General features: G+C 35.2%; 3 protein-coding genes and 1 pseudogene across 4 annotated transcripts; 2 read left to right on the plus strand and 2 right to left on the minus strand.

Moving 5' to 3' along the window:
• Positions 1-5,014: 5,014 nt before the first annotated feature.
• Positions 5,015-9,944, minus strand: LOC131619778 (GDSL esterase/lipase At2g04570-like; annotated as a pseudogene).
• On the plus strand, positions 6,164-8,466 carry LOC131616030 (transcription termination factor MTEF18, mitochondrial-like). Of its 2 annotated transcripts, XM_058887253.1 has the most exons (2): positions 6,164-6,591; positions 6,763-8,466. In XM_058887253.1, the coding sequence occupies exons 1-2, from the start codon at positions 6,230-6,232 to the stop codon at positions 7,982-7,984; spliced, it is 1,584 nt and encodes a 527-aa protein (XP_058743236.1). In that variant the 5' UTR covers positions 6,164-6,229; the 3' UTR covers positions 7,985-8,466. The 2 variants fall into 2 exon arrangements, with proteins under 2 accessions (XP_058743236.1, XP_058743235.1); XM_058887252.1 differs by having other exon boundaries at positions 6,164-8,466.
• A 3,683-nt stretch (positions 9,945-13,627) lies between the features above and the next one.
• LOC131619779 (transcription termination factor MTEF18, mitochondrial-like) lies at positions 13,628-15,355 on the plus strand. The gene has a single exon (XM_058890841.1). The coding sequence runs from the start codon at positions 13,628-13,630 to the stop codon at positions 15,353-15,355; it is 1,728 nt and encodes a 575-aa protein (XP_058746824.1).
• Positions 15,356-15,853: 498 nt separating this feature from the next.
• On the minus strand, positions 15,854-16,769 carry LOC131616032 (GDSL esterase/lipase At2g42990-like). The gene is made up of 2 exons (XM_058887255.1): positions 16,521-16,769; positions 15,854-16,299 (listed from the first exon to the last, which is right to left on the minus strand). Exons 1-2 carry the CDS (start codon positions 16,609-16,611, stop codon positions 16,103-16,105), a joined length of 288 nt encoding a protein of 95 aa, XP_058743238.1. The 5' UTR covers positions 16,612-16,769; the 3' UTR covers positions 15,854-16,102.
• Between the last annotated feature and the right edge of the window lie 260 nt (positions 16,770-17,029).

Consider the following 17,029-nt stretch of genomic DNA (forward strand, 5'->3'; position numbering starts at 1 on the left):
TGTGAATACATCTGCAAGTTGTTGTTGTGAGGTTACTGGCAGTAGATGAAAGAGACGTTGTTGCAGCTTTTCCCGTACAAGGTGGCAGTCGAGGTCGATGTGTTTTGTACGTTCATGAAAGGAGGAATTGCTTGCAATGTGTCGTGCTGAAGCATTGTCGCAATACAAGTTGGCAGGTGTTTGAATAGGTATCTTGAGCTCTTGAAGTAGATTCGTTATCCATTGAATTTCGCAGACCGTTGTTGCCATTGATCTGTATTCTGCTTCCGTTGAACTTCGTGAGACTGTTGGTTGTTTCTTCGATTTCCAAGAGATGAGTGATTGTCCTAAGTAGATGCAGTATCCTGTTATTGATCTTCTGGTGTCGGGGCAAGTTGCCCAGTCAGAGTCGGAGAACGCTTTGAGTTGAAGTTGTTGTGTGCTGGGAAAGAAAATGCCCTGTGCTGGGTGACTTTTAAGATAGCGTAGAACACGCAATGCTGCCTCATAGTGGATGTCTGTTGGAGTTTGCATATGTTGGCTGAGTTGTTGCACTGCATAAGCAATATCTGGACGCGTATTGAGAAGATATATTAGTTGTCCCACGAGTCGTCTGAATTTTGTTGGATCAGTCATAGTGTTTCCTTTAGTTGCTGAGAGTCTAGTGTCACGAGCCATGGGAGTTTTAGCCGGTTTGCAAGCAAGGAGTCCAGCTGAGGATAATAGATCGAGGGTATATTTCCTCTGGTTGATGTTGATGCCCGTTTTGTTCCTTGCAACTTCAATGCCTAAGAAGTACTTCAATGGTCCAAGGTCCTTCAAATGAAAGTGTGTATGCAGAATTTGTTTTGTGTTGTTGATAATTGTAATGTCATTGCCTGCAATCAACAGATCATCGACATAAATGAGAAGAAATGTGAAAGAATGTGCAGAGTTATAAATAAATAGTGAATGGTCACAAGCACATTGTTTGTAGTTATTTTTGAGGAGGACTTTAGATAATTTCTCAAACCACTGCCTGCTGGATTGTTTTAATCCATAGAGTGATTTAAGAAGTCTACAAACTTGGTTTGGTGAAGAGGTAGTCATCCCTTTTGGCAAGGTCATGTATACTTCCTCTTCTAAGTCACCATGTAAAAAAGCATTGTGTACATCCATTTGAAATAGAAAAAGGTTTAAGGAAGAAGCAAGAGCAAGGAGAATTCTTACAGTTGTTAACTTTGCTACAGGAGAAAAGGTGTTAAAAAAATCAATACCTTCGATTTGTTTGAAACCTTGGGCAACAAGTCTGGCCTTGTGCCTTTCTAAAGAGCCATCAGAGTTATATTTGGTTTTGAAAACCCACTTACAGCCGATAGTTTTCTTACCTGGGGGCAGAGTGGTGATGATCCATGTTTTATTAAGTGTCAAAGCTTGAATTTCATCTGCCATTGCCTGAATCCAGTGAGGATGGATACTGGCTTGCTTGTAAGTAGTAGGATCTGAAGTAGTTGTAATGGCAGCTATATATGCATGATGTGCAGATGCAAGATGCTGATAAGAAATGTGTTTAGATATATCATATAATGGGGATGAATGTGAAACATGACATATGAAATCTTTTAAGTATGCAGGGGCTGACTTGGTCTTATGGAGTGTCTAACATTGGAAGTTTCATGGGTTTGGTTATTAGGATTAAGGGCAACTTGGTTATCAAGAGTAGTGGTATGGTCCTGAGATTGTGTATTAGTAATGGCCTCAGGGGTAGGGCTGGCAGGTTCATGTTGCATAGTTGGGGCATTAGTAGGTATGGTGGTTAGGTTATCTTGTTGAGCTGTGGAATTAGAGCTACCTGTATTGCTATATGAGTTGTGTTCTAAGTCAAAAAAGAAAGGTGTGTTAGAATCCTCAGGTTGAGGTGTTAATTTCTGAGAATGTGGTGGTTTAAAGGGAAAAATGGATTCATAAAATATGCAGTTTCTAGAGGTAAGTAAGGATCTGTTTTGGAGGTTAAATAACAAGTATCCCTTAATGCCTAAAGTATATCCCAAAAAGATGCATTGGGCAGCTCTAGGATCTAGTTTATCTCTGTCTCTAGTTAGTGTTGATGCATATGCCAAACACCCAAATGTTTTGAGGTTGTCAAAGGATGGAGGGGTTTGGAAGAGCAGGTCATAAGGAGTGGTATGCTGTAAAGAGGGACTGCATATTCTATTAATCAAGTATGAAGCATGACATAATGCAAATGACCAAAATGGCTTATATAAGTTTGAATGGAAAAGTAAAGATCTAGTGACTTGCAGTAAGTGCCTATGTTTTCTTTCGACTATGGAGTTTTGTTGAGGTGTCTCAACACAACTCCTTTGATGCACAATACCAAGAGTAGCATAATAGGAAGTCATTAGGAATTCAGGTCCATTATCAGACCTTATTATTTTAACAGTGCATGAAAACTGAGTTTTGCAGAAATTAAGAAAGTTTTGAATATGCTGTCTTGTTTCAGATTTAGTATGCATAGGAAATGTCCAGGTATACCTAGAATAATCATCAACCACAATTAAGAAATATCGAAAACCATCTAATGAAGGAACACTTATAGGGCCCCAAATATCCATGTGAATCATATCAAAAGGCTTTTTAGAGATAGTGTTACTTGTTGAAAAAGGTAATTTGGTTTGTTTAGAGAGATGACAAGTATGGCATGGTGAATGTTTGTGTGAAGTAATGATAGGGAAAGTATTAGACATGTGAGATAAAACTTCATGGGAGGGATGTCCAAGTCTATAATGCCATGAGAAAGTGTGAGTATTATTCATATTTGTGTCAGAAATGACATTATTACAAGTGGTGGTAGTATAATCCTCCTGTATAGGAGTTCTATGTAAAATATAAAGGCTGTTAAGGGTTGTTACTTGGCCAATCTTCTGCTTGGTAGACACATCCTGTATTGAACAGGAATTGTGTAAGAATTCTACACTATAAGCAGAGTTTTGACAAAGCTTTGAGATAGAAATGAGACTAAATTTGAATTGTGGTATGTAGTAAACATGTTGAAGGCTAAGATGTTTGTTGATATATACAGATCCAGAAAATTTAGCAGTTATATTTGTGTCATTAGGAAGTTTAATATGCACAGGCTGTATGCAATGTAAGTCAGAAAAACAAGTTATGAATGGGCAGACATGATGAGAGGCGCCCGAGTCTAAGATCCATATAGAGGGATTGGATAAGGTATTACCTGTATGGTTCATACCTGAGATTACAGCTTTGTCATCTTTAAGGGCTTCCTTCTTTGATTGTTGGAGAAGCTGTAGGAGAAGCTGATAATCTTCTTTGGAAATTGGTGGGAGTGCATCCGTGGTAGGTGTGGATTTCTGATCTGTTGTGTTCTTTGAGTTCTTATTGCGGTAACCCGGTGGGAAGCCGTGTTTGAAATAACATGTGTCGATGGTGTGGTTGGTTTTACTACAATTGGTGCACACCATTGAGGACTTGCCCGTGCCACGACCTCTGCCCTTGGAATTGTTGTTGTTTGCATATAGTATAGTGGAGCTGGAGGTTGTTGGGATCTGTTGTTGGGCAATCAATGAGTATACGCGACTGATAGGTGGAAGGGGATCAAGGAGTAGAATTTGTGTGCGGATATTTTGATAGTTGTCATTCAGGCCTTTCAAGAAACATGTTACATACTCCATTTGTTTGAAATCACGAACCGCCTTGGATAAGCCACATGTGCAAGGAATGGGGCAAGTACAAGAAGGATTAGGGCGCAAATCTTCTAATTCGTCCCAAAGAATCTTCATATCAGTGAAATAAGTGGATAAAGAACGATCACCTTTTTGGATTGAGTGGATATCGCGAAGAAGATCAGAGAACCTGAAATGGTTTCCTTTGGTGAAGCGCTCGCGAAGATCCTCCCAAAGCTCATATGCAGAGTCAAAACAGATTGTGCTCTGCGCAATGTGTGGTGAGAGAGTTCTGTTTATCCATGAGAGCACCATGCTATTGGCGCGGTCCCAAAGTTCAAAATTCTTGTCCGATTCAGAGGGTCTTGGAAGCGTTCCATTGATGAATGAAACCTTGTTCTTGGATGTGAGAGCTCTTTTCATGGACTTGCTCCAATTGTGATAGTTGTTATCATCTAAAGGAGGTGCGACAATGGTAGCTCCAGGGTTTTCTCCAGGATGAAGGTAATAAGGGTTTCTAGGGTTCATGGATGGATCTTGATGGATTTTCGGTTCTGTGTTGTGTATAGAATCAGAGTCGGAATCACTTCCATCGGATGCCATGGAAGCGATGGAAAGGGAAGAAGAGATGAACTAATGGATATGCAGGTGGGTTAAGGGCTGAATGAATGATTGGGGTTTATCTTCTGATACCATATTGCAATGTTACTGTGCTAGCTTGAAGAAGATGATGCAGTAACATTGGCGGCAAGAATGGAAATTTGAATGTAATGAAATTAATTGAATCAGCTAGGTTACATGTGTTTATATATTGGACTTAAAGATGCTAAAGCCCATTTAACAATATGGGCCCAAAGCAATGAAATGTTAACTAAGAGCCCAGTAAGGTAATAATGTACTCTAATACTAAGGCTTCAGCGACTTTTCTGCCTTATGTATTTTTGGGTTCTTTATTTCTCCTTCTTTGTCTGTCCTTTCTTTTCCTTTTATGTGAATGGCTTATTCTTATACAAGTTCAAAAAAAAAATACACAAGTTTATATGCAGGGAAACATTCCACCAGCATTGAAATTGATGATAAGCCTTCTTATGGTACTCCACCACATCCATTTGCTGCAATATATCCCCAATTGACGAACAAAACACAACCAAACTTATCCTCTTATTACACTGACACTACAGCAAACCCACCCGTCAGGAAGAAAATCTCTCCCCAGCACCGAAACTCTGTAACTCTTAGAGGACTCACTTTCTAACAGAAAACAGAACAATTAACACACACCTCGACTCTCTAGTAGTTGACAACACAAAAACCTCTACCTATCTTCAAGTTTCAAAACTCCAATCCTAGCAAGGCAGCAGGACAAACAACTACACCAGAGCCTGAGTCAAGTCCAAAAACAGAAAACGCAGAGGCAAATTCTCGACTACTAAGATAAAGCAGTAGACACCGAACCAAAATGTGACCTGAATAGAGCGACATTACTCCACATGCTGATAGGAAGGAAAATCGAGCTTGAAAAAAGAAACCAGATACCTGCAACCAAATTCTGAGATTTAGTTGATGCAAAATAAAGGCTTTCTAGAACTGCACCTCAACACTGCATTGCCGCAACGAAACCAGAAAAATAAGAGAACCTCTATAGACTCCCACAAAACTATAGCAATTATTTTGTTACATTTTGTCATGGTAAATTCTTTGATACCCTTGTAAAAAAAAAGTGGGGTAACAATACCCTGCTAATGTGGCTTAATATAATTGGTAGACATGAAAAATATTTTACATCCCGTTGATAAACATAAAATTCTCAGGTTATTTGAATCTAAATCAAGGTTAGGTTAAAATTTAGTTCGATATTAAAAGTTTGATATGGTTTGAGATTAGTCTAGTATTAAAACTTTTATGTTTTTGGTTAGTCTGCGCCAAAATCAATGTTTAAAGTTCATGAGCGTAGCTCTTGTTAAAAGTTTAAAAAGTTTATTTAGAAGCTTAAAGAATAACAACTCTAAGATGCTCGTGAAAAGGAGAATAAACAACTTCGATCCACTATTTAAAATGAAAACTTGCTGTTTTACTATGTTGCTTATTGTTTGGTTGGAAGTCAATCTTAAACTTCAATTTTTCTTTGTACAAGGAGGGTTCGTGCGTGTAACCTAATAAAAGCTCTCAAGTTATTGGACACTCTCAAAATCAATTCTTAAGATGAGGAGTAGGTCTTATATTTTACATAGAAAAAGAACGACGAATCCTAGATCCAAATCTAAATCTACACCGAAAATAAGAAAATGGATATAATTATGTTCAAGATAGACCACAATTCTTTTGATATATGCTCTATATTTTATAATTACTCTAATAATATTACATATTAATAGTTTTTTATTGAACTAAATATAAAACTATTTTACTCTTATCTTCAATTATTCATTAAACTCTAACAATATTTAATTTTATTATAAAGTGATTTTTATAATAAAATCTTTTTTCAACCTTAATTTCCCAAAAATTTGAATCTCTACTTCACTAAACCCTGTTACCAAAAACAAACAACCTCATCTTGTTTCTCTTCTACCTTTTAGTTCCCAATGGTAACCCTTTCGCTTCTGCATAATCTAAACCTCCCTCTTCTCTTCAACCCTTCCACACACCAAAACCCTATCCTCAAAATCCAAAGCCCTATCTCTTCAATCTCTCTCAAACCCTCACAACTCCGCTGTTCCCATTCCGCCACTGTTCCCGCTCCTTCTCCGCCACCTCCAGTTCGCATCTCACGCGGCCCAAAAATCGAAGCACGCCATGCCCCACGTGATTACCTTGTCATCACTCGAGGTTACAGTTTCATAGATGCAGATTTTATCTCCAAAAACTCTCCACATTTTATCAATTCGCTTATCTTCAGAGTCAGAATCAACATCAGAGACCATGATTTTCCTCAGGCTCTCAGAAGGTATCTTATGCTTCACCCTATTAATGAATTTGAACCCTTTTTAGAGAGTATAGGGATTCATCCAAGGGAATTGAACTTACTTTTGCCTAAAGATTTGATTTTTCTTAATGATGATAGTGTTTTGGTTGATAATTTTCATGTTTTGTTTAATCACGGGGTTCCGAGGAATAGAATGTGGAAGATTTATAGAGATGCAAGAGAGGTTTTTGGGTATGGGAGTGGCGTTTTGTCCAAGAAATTTGAGAGTTATGAGAATTTGGGGTTGAGTAAATCTTCTGTTGTGAAGCTGTTTGTTTGTTGTCCATTGCTTTTAGTTGGCAACGAGGTTGATCCTCAATTTGTTGTTGTTCTTGATCGGTTGAAGAGAATTGGGATTGATATCGGATGGTTTGTCAATTGTATGTTGCCCTCGAGAACATATAGATGGAAAGCGATTATTGATAATATAGAGTTTTTTCGTCAAGGGGGATATTCTGAGAAAGAAATGTATGATTTGTTTACGGCGGATCCTAAATTGTTGTTGGATGGTTTAGGAAAGAGGACATATTTGGTTGTAGGTCAGTTGATTAAGTCCGGTCTTGACGTGGATGAGATTTGTTCTTGTTTCAGAGAGCATCCTGATGTGTTGTCAAGTCCGCGTATGACAAATTTGATGTTTGTGATTTCTTTTATGTATAATGTTCGAATGGACCAAGATGCTATTGCTCATGTTTTGTATAACTACATGCATGAACTTAGCAAACTTTCGATAAAAGGTTATACAACTATGTCTAAAGAGTTGGGAGTTCGAGAAGGTGATTTATGTGAAATGATCCAGGATGATCCGTTAGAATTTTTTAGTTTGGCTTTAAAACCGAAGCAAAAGAAAGATATAAATAAATTCAGATATGACCCGCATAATTATTTGGAGAAAACAAGTTTCTTGCAGAAGCTAGGATATAATGATAACTCTGAGGAGATGGAAATAGCTATGAAGAGGTTTGAAGGGAAAGGTGATAAGTTACAAGAGAGATTTGATTGTCTGGTTGAAGCTGGTTTGGAATATAACACTGTAGTTGGAATGGTAAAGCGAATTCCTAGTATTCTAAGCATTGAGAAAACTCTATTGCAAAAGAAGATTGATTTCTTAAAAAACACTTTAGGTTACCCGATAGAATCTCTCGTGGGATATCGATATCCATCGTATTTTACCAATAACTTGGACCAAATGTATGCAAGATTTGCAATGTATGAGTGGTTGAAGAGGAGGACTGATATAAATCCCGAGCTATCCCTCGCTACCATATTTGCATCTTCTGAGAAACGGTTTCTAAAAATCTTTGTGAATAAGCATCCTGAAGGTCCAACGACTTGGCAAGCTATAAACAGTTTATCTGACAAATTTAAGAATTAACCGCACCTTATAAGTTTAGTTGAGATGTAAATACAGGCTTGGCTAAACCTTGCACTTACTTTGGTTTCATTTTGGTTTTGTTTAAGGATTATTTTCAATTCAGCTAAATGAGAATCAATCAAGCACTTATCGTCACTTAGTTTTCTGAATGAAGAAATAATCTTAGTCTATGTTGTCAATAGCGCATTATAGCCGAATAATGTAGCGGTAGTAAGGTTAAGCGCGAAGCAATGGGGTTGTGAGCCGCTGTCACCAACTGTGTTTGTTGAGGCCCAACCTGCTGTCTCTTTGTTATTATGGTTTTGGAGCAAATTTTCTCAAATCCCTTTTTTCAGAACCCTTGTATTTTTTTTGGGATAAATGTCAATTCACACCCCATTTAAGGGTAAAATTATGTTCTTCATTCTATTATATTCATACTCAAACAATTGTTTTGTTATTCTTATTTTTAATTCAATCCTGTTATGTCTTTTTTCTCTCTATTTAAGTTTTATTACATGTACTTTGGTAATTTAATTATTAAATATGCCTGTTTCTTTCTTCTTTTTGTGTATTTTATATTTTAAAGTATTTATGTTTTAACAATTACACCAATTTTTAGTCTATGCAAATACAAATTTCACCCTCCAAAACATAGCTTTAGATTTATAAACTTGAAAACAACATGCTACCTATTTATATAGCACATATATATGAAGAATAATACACAAAGGAGACCTATATATTAGTCCATACAAAATGACTAATTATTCTAAATATCAGCACATTTTATAATGGATGTGCTGTATTAACATTCTTACACATATATTTTTATACGCACACATTGACACGCAGAAAACCATATTCTTACACTTTGCAACTATTCGTTTTCTCTGTGGGATGAAAAGAATCCCAAAACACGAATTTGGAAGCATCAGAACACTGCACCTGCTGCATGCATAACCCATCTCGAACATTCCAGTAGCACAACATGCCACTCAGGCTGATTCAAACCTTGTGATAAAAAGAAATACAATTTAAATTTATAATGATATGTTTCATAATTGTTATATGTGTATAAAAAAGTGGTAAATTAGATTATCTGATGCAGTAGCATACAGTAGAGTTCGGGTGTTTTTTAATGATGTGCAACATAATGTGATATGGATTTGAAAACAACAATTTCAGTCCAGGGAATTCCTGATTGAGCTTATTAGTTATATTCTGGAGTTTACCATTGAATTCAAGTGCTATGTTATTGTAGCTTGCAACACAACCATTCTAACCCATAAAATTTGTAGTTCTTTCTAATGGCAAGCATCCCATGGGAGGTAACCCTCCTAGGGAAATCTTCCTAGTACCAAGACCATAGAGACTCCTAGGCTATGTTTGGGAGTTTGGAGGGGAAGGGAGGGGAGGGTTTTAAAAAATAAGAAGAATTAGGTGAAAAGGATAAAAAGATTTTGGGTAGGGGGTTTTGGAGGGTTTGAGTTTATTCATAACACCAAAAACTCCATAAAATGGGGGAACTCAAAAATTGTATTGAAGGAGGGTTTTGGAGGGTTTTGAAGGGCTTACATAAATTTTCCAAATATCTTTTAGGTTGTTATAGTATTCTGAAAATTAAAAATTTAGTAATTATAATGACTCTTTTATCATTCTAAACAAAATCATTTTTCAAAAAATGTCAAATATTTTTCTATATTTTTTTAATTTTTAATTTTTGGAAACCTTCCCCTCCCCTCCTCTCCAAACTCCCAAACATAGCCTAGGGAAAAGTTTGGTACTATTGAATTGTGTATTGTGATGCCCTACATGGTAGAGTAATTCTCTAGGAAATCATTTTTCCAATGCTCATATGGTGTAATGATTCAGAAATACTCTCTTTTGCTTTGGTTACACCAAGATATGCAGTTAAATTCTCTAGGTATTGTTTGTAGTCTCCTATTCTCTTGGTATCACACCCTCCATCAAATATCATATAGTTTGCCTCAGGGTTAAATATGCTTTTATCCTTATAATATATCAAATTTTGTTTTTCTCCCTATAAAAAAAGACAATCTTTCATCCAACTCTATGGTAGTTCTCACGTATTATGTGCGTTTCCAAAAATAACTCTGCTTTCGGAGGTATATCTTCGAACACACTTTTTTTTTATTTAACGTTGATTTGTTCCGTAGGTGTATTTACGAAACTTTTTTTAACATTGTTTAAACGGTTCCGTAGATGCACCTACGGAACAATCCAACGTTAAATAAAAAAAATGCTTCCGGAGACACACCTCCGAAAGCATGGACAAAGATGAAATTTCGTCAGGTGCCTAAGATTATTATGCGGTGGATTGAGATATTGTCTAAAAAAAATGCTAGGTTTTGGTCTCTACAAAATTATTATGCATGTAGTTTTAGTCAATACTGTTAAATCAATGTGTATTTTTGAATGATTATTTTGCAAATATGTTTAAAACGTTTTAAAAAGTTCATTGAAAAAAGAACTTAAAATTTTATTTCTAACTCTAAGTCGAAATTTTCATTACTTTTATCATTATCTTTTGAAATTTAAAAAATTCATATTTAATTCTTCTCATTCTATAAAATTCTAAAGTTTAGTAAATAAATATTTTACAATATTATAAACATGTATGAAAAAAATTATTCAAAAATTTAAAAATTAAAGGGTAATTAAAAAGTTTTTAAAATTTTAGAAAATAACCGGGACTAAAATTGCATGCATACAATTTTTGTAGGGACTAAAATATGTCATTTTTTTTAATAGGGATTAAAAATAAAATTTAAGATATTTATAAGGACCAAAAACTTATTTAACACTTTGTCTTATTATCAAAGTCGTTTCATGTTTTTGGAAACGTTTTTGGAAACCCTACGTAGTTAGTCGCGGGTTTGTTATGGCAAAACCAATCAAGGCCCTATTTCATCAAAGTTTAACAACAACAAATATTTTATGAGACTTTATTTAACCACAATGTAACTATGATAATTTTGAGGCATTGTTTGGTAGCCCACCTTATCCGCCTTAAAAGATGGTCCTCATTATTATATATGTTAGTATGTTAGCAACATATTATAGATTATAAGCTAGATTTAAATTTGTTTTTTCAAAATTTATGAACCAAGAAAATTATTTTGATTTTTTTATTGTGAAAAATTGTACTTTATTTATACTAATTTTTAGGTCAAATAAAAAAAGTTAAAAACCTATATTGACAAATCACAGCCAATTAGAAACAAATATGACACATTGCGACCAATTATAAACAAATATGACACAATGCGACCAATTAAACAAGTATGACACTTTGCGATCAATTAAAAAGCAAGTATGATAAAGTGCGACCAATTAGAAATAATGATGACAAATCGGGAAAGATTCTGATTTTTTGTGATTTTTTATTATTATTTTCATTAAAAATGGATAAAAATAAAAAATAATAATTAAAAAAAGTCTATTAAATAAAAGAAAAATAATAGTAAAATACTTCAAAAAGTAACAATTGAGTTTTTTTGACATTTTAATAAAAAAATAACAAATATAAAGGAATACAATAAGGTTCAAACCTACGACACTGTGTCTGATGTCCCTACATAATTATCAGCTGAGCTGACTTACTCAAATGCATTTTTTTCTTTTGAAATGCTCCTAAAAATAAGATAGTAAAAAACACGCGGGCGAAATTTAAGGTACGATATTGCCCCCTATTTAATCACCTTTTACCCGAGAGCATGAGTGATATCAATCTTCATGTAAACGTGGTGGAAGATGATTAAATTTGAAAAGACCCAACATTTTGTCCATCGAGGTATGAAAAGAAATATAGAAGAATTAAGAAAACATCTAGATCGTGATAGGACACAAGATTGTCATCAACTCGTGAATAGATGCTTATATCAAATAGGAAAGGATCGCTGTCAACTCGTGAGTTGATGCTTAGATCTAAAAGACAGGAAAGGATCATCGTCAACTCGTAAGTTGATGCTTAGATCTAAAAGACAGGTCGTCACCAATTCAAATGTTGGTGCTTAGAGGTAAATACAGGTCGTCGCCAATTCAAATGTTGGTGCTTAGAGGTTAAGACAGGTCGTCGTCAACCCGAAGGTCAGTGCTTAGACTTAAAAGATAAGTCGTCACCAATTCAAGGGTTGATGCTTAGACGTAAAGACAAGTCGTCGCCAGCCTGAAGGTTGGTGCTTAGACGTAAATATAGGTTATCGCTAACCCGAAGGTCGATGCTTAGACATAAATATAGGTTGTTGCCAACCCAAAGATCGGTGCTTAAACGTAAAGAAAGATCTTCGCCAACTCGAAGGTCGGTGCTTAGACTTAAAAGATAGGCCATCACCAACTCAAGGGTCAGTGCCTGGACCTACGAACGAAAAAAGATCGTCGTCAACTCGAAAGTCGATGCTTAGATAGAGACAAAGGAGATTGTCGTCAACGGATCAACACATTTTGATGCACACTCTTTTACTATTATTCCACGACAATTCTATAATTTCCTATGTTATTTTTACTATTGTGTTTCTTAAGTTTACTTTATTTCTACTTTTATTTTAATTTCGTTACTTATTTTATGAATAAGCAGTAATTTGATACCTTCTCGCTGTGCAAGTCATAACTTGAGCTAGGAGATGCTATTTGACGCGTTATAATATGAGTTAGAAAGATGAGAGGATAAGCTACAAGTTTTGTGTTGAAGCCAAAAACCAATTCGGAGTGTAGCAGAGTTGAATTATGTATTTTTGTTTCAGGCTAAAGAAAATAATTAGTTTTAGGCTTGTTTTTATGTTTTATGGGTCGGTTGCTATTAGGGTCCGATTTTCCTTATTCTATTTAGACAAACTTCATAATTAGGATTGAATTAACCACCTAAGGTTAATTTGCTGTAATCGTGTCTCCATCAAACTTTGAGGTTTTCATATTTTCCAATTCAATTTAATTTCTTTTAAATTCTTCTCTTTGAGTTTCAATTGCTTAATTTTTTTATTTCATAGAGGAGAGTTGATGATTCAATTGCTTAATTTGTTACTTTAGCGTAGCTTTTTTGTTAATTTCCGTTAGATTAAGTCGTGTTTGCTTAATTCGCGTATGCTTTATTCGTTTGCTTAATTCGGAAATTAGAAGCATATTTCTGATAGTATTAATTGCGCTTGTTGATTTTCACGGTTGTGGTATAGTGGTAAGTATCTCAACCTTTAAGGTGACTTTATAAACGACTTTCTCGAATTGCTCCGATTTTTTTCCAAAAAAAATTGAAAAAAATAAACTAACAGTACTTCCTTTGAAAGGACTTTTAAGAGAATTTGACTCTCCAAATCACAATTTTTTTTATTTGATTTGATTTGTTTCTTTCTAATTTTTCGTATTTTGAATTTTTTTTTGTAGAATCGTTATTTTATTTTATTCGATTTTCAGTTTGTGTTGAAATTGAAGCTACTATACATGTTGATATTTTTTCTAATATTTTTTATGAGATTTCTACGGGCAAAGCTGATGTTGCAAATTTAAATGTAGTTCTTAGCTGCCAAAATTTTACTATCCATTGAGCAAACATCTACTTTAGAACTTAAGTAACTCCCTTCCAATTTTAAATATGCATTTTAGAATAGAAAAAAAGTTACCTGTAATAATTTTACGTTTTTGTTCCCAATGGTAACCCTTTCGCTTCTGCATAATCTCAATCTCATTCTTCTCTTCAACCCTCCCACACTCCAAAACCCTATCTCTTCAATCTCTCTCAAACCCTCACAACTCCGCTGTTCCCATTCCGCCACTGTTCCCGCTCCTTCTCCGCCACCTCCAATTCGCGTCAAACCCTACGCAAAAATCGAAGCAAAGCATGCCCTACGTGATTACCTTGTCAACACTCGAGGTTACAGTTTCATAGATGCAGATTTTATCTCCAAAAACTCTCCGCATTTTATCAATTCGCTTATCTTCAGAGTCGGAATCAACATCAGAGACCATGATTTTCCTCGGGCTGTAAGAAGGTATCTTATGCTTCACCCTATTAATGAATTTGAACCGTTTTTAGAGAGTATAGGGATTGAGCAAAGGGAATTGAAGTTACATCTGCCTAAAGATTTGTTTTTTCTTAGTGACGATAGTGTTTTGGTTGATAATTTTCATGTTTTGTTTAATCACGGGGTTCCGAGGAATAGGATGGGGAAGATTTATAGAGAAGCAAGAGAGGTTTTTGGTTATGGGAGTGGCGTTTTGTCGAAGAAATTTGAGAGTTATGAGAATTTGGGGTTGAGTAAATCTTCTGTTGTGAAGCTGTTTGTTTGTCGTCCATTGCTTTTAGTTGGCGACGAGGTTGATCGTCAATTTGTTGTTGTTCTTGATCGGTTGAAGAGAATTGGGATTGATATCGGATGGTTTGTGAATTGTATGTGGCCCCCGAGAACATATATATGGAAAGAGATTATTGATAGTATAGAGTTTTTTCGTCAAGGGGGATATTCTGAGAAAGAAATGTATGATTTGTTTACGGCGGATCCTAAATTGTTGTTGAATGGTTTAGGAAAGAGGACATATTTGGTTGTAGGTCGGTTGATTAAGTCGGGTCTTGACGTGGATGAGATTTGTTCTTGTTTCAGAGAGCATCCTGATGTGTTGTCAAGTCCGCGTATGAAAAATTTGATGTTTGTGATTGCTTTTATGTATAATATTCGAATGGACCAAGATGCTATTGCTCATGTTTTGTATAACTACATGCATGAACTTAGCAAACTTTCGATAAAAGGTTATACAACTATGTCTAAAGAGTTGGGAGTTCGAGAAGGTGATTTATGTGAAATGATCCAGGATGATCCGTTAAAATTTTTTAGTTCGGCTTTAAAACAGAAGCAAAAGAGGGATATAGATAAATTCTACTATGACCCGCATAGTTATTTTGAGAAAACAAGTTTCTTGCAGAAACTGGGATATAATGATAACTCTGAGGAGATGGAAATAGCTATGAAGATGTTTATAGGGAAAGGTGATAAGTTACAAGAGAGATTTGATTGTCTGATTGAAGCTGGTTTGGATTATGACACTGTAGTCGAAATGGTAAAGCGAGTTCCTGGGGTTCTGAACGTTAGGAAAACTCTAATGCTAAAGAAGATTGATTTCTTAAAAAACACTTTAGGTTTCCCAATAGAAGCTCTCGTGGGATATCCAACGTATTTTACCAATAACTTGGACCAAATGTATGCAAGATTTGCAATGTATGAGTGGTTGAAGAAGAGGACTGATATAAATCCCGAGCTATCCCTCACTACCATATTTGCAACTTCTGAGAAACGGTTTCTAGAAATGTTTGTGAATAAGCATCCTGAAGGTCCAACGACTTGGCAAGCTATAAACAGTTTATCTGACAAATTTAAGAATTAACCGCACCTTATAAGTTTAGTTGAGATGTAAATACAGGCTTGGCTAAACCTTGCACTTTGGTTCCATTTTGGTTTTGTTTAAGGATTATTTTCTCATCAGCTAAAAGAGAATCAATCGAGCACTTATCGTCGCTGTTTTCTGACTCAAGAAATAATCTTAGTCTATGTTGTCAATAGCGCATTATAGCCGGATAATGTAGCGGTAGTAGTGTTAAGCACAAATCAATTGGGTTGTGAGCCGCTGTCACCAACAGTGTTTGTTGAGGCCCAACCTGCTCTCTCTTTGTTATTATGGTTTTGGAGCAAAATTTCTCAATCCTGTTATGTATTTTTTCTCTCTATTTAAGTTTTATTACATGTACTTTGGTAATTTAATTATTAAATATGTCTGTTTCTTTCTCTTTGTGTATTTTATATTTTAAAGTATTTATGTTTTAACATTTACACCAATTTTTAGTCTATGCAAATACAATTTTCACCCTCCAAAACATAGCTTTAGATTTATAAACTTGAACATAACATGCTACCTATTTATATAGAACATATATATGAAGATGAATACACAAAGGAGACCTATATATTAGTCCATACAAAATGACTAATTATTCTAAACATCAACACATTTTATAATGGATGTGCTGTATTAACATTCTTACACACATATATCATCACAGAAAACCATATTGGTGAACATCTAAAACTGGTGAGATTACAATTATAATACATAAATTTCCACAAGTAATACTATTTATTCTAAAAGCTGTGCTAGCACATGCTCCACCACATACTTTGCAACAATAATATTCGTTTTCTCTGTGGGATGAAAAGAGTCCCAAAACACGAATTTGGAAGCATCAGAACAACTGAACATGCCGCCCCTACTGCATGCATAACCCATCTCGAACATTCCAGTAGGTACAACATGCCACTGAGTCTGATTCAAACCTGTGATCCAAAGAAAGACAAATCAAATTTATAATAACATGTTTCATAACTGTAATATATGTGTATGAAAAAGTGGTAAACTAGATTATCTGATGCAGTAGCATATTGTAGAGTTCAGTTTTTTTTTATGATGTGCAACATAATGTGATATGGATTTGAAAACAACAACTTTAGTCCAGGGAGTTCCTGATTGAGCTTAGTAGTTATATTCTGGAGTTTACCATTGAATTCAAGTGCTATGTTATTGTAGTTTGCAACACAACCATTCTGACCCATAATATTTGTAGTTCTCTCCAAGGGCAAGCATCCCATGGGAGGTAGCCTTCCAAGGGAAATCTTCCTAGCACCAAGACCATATAGATTCCTAATGAAATTCTATGCTATTCCGGCGAGAAAAGTCTGGTACTGTTGAATTGTGTATTGTGATGCCCTACCAGGCATGGTATAGTAATTCTCTAGGAAATCATTTGTTCCAATGCTCATAAGGTATAATGATTTAGGAATGCTCTCTTTTGCTTTGGTTTCACCTGCAGTTAGATTCTTTTGGTATTGTTTGTAGTAATCTAATTCTTTTGGTATCATACTCTCTTTTTTTCTTCCCAAAATTACAAGTCACTTTGTCAAAAATATCTTATAAGTCACTTTACAATCCCAATTAATCATTAATGATTTTTTTTGCCTAATATACCTTCTATTATTTACAATCCCAATTAATCATTAATGTCTTATA

The sequence above is a fragment of the Vicia villosa genome, linkage group LG7 (genome assembly GCF_029867415.1).
Source record: "Vicia villosa cultivar HV-30 ecotype Madison, WI linkage group LG7, Vvil1.0, whole genome shotgun sequence".
Classification (NCBI taxonomy): domain Eukaryota; kingdom Viridiplantae; phylum Streptophyta; class Magnoliopsida; order Fabales; family Fabaceae; genus Vicia; species Vicia villosa.

What these genes read in the sequence shown, in the direction of transcription:
- LOC131616030 (XM_058887252.1), top strand. Translation starts at nt 6,230, where the DNA reads ATGGTAACCCTTTCGCTTCTGCATAATCTAAACCTCCCTCTTCTCTTC.
- LOC131619779 (XM_058890841.1), top strand. Translation starts at nt 13,628, where the DNA reads ATGGTAACCCTTTCGCTTCTGCATAATCTCAATCTCATTCTTCTCTTC.
- LOC131616032 (XM_058887255.1), bottom strand. Translation starts at nt 16,611, where the DNA reads ATGGGATGCTTGCCCTTGGAGAGAACTACAAATATTATGGGTCAGAAT. An exon ending in CATAGCACTTGAATTCAATG is followed by an intron (nt 16,300 to 16,520) that starts GTAAACTCCAGA and finishes TTTGGATCACAG; the next exon opens with GTTTGAATCAGACTCAGTGG.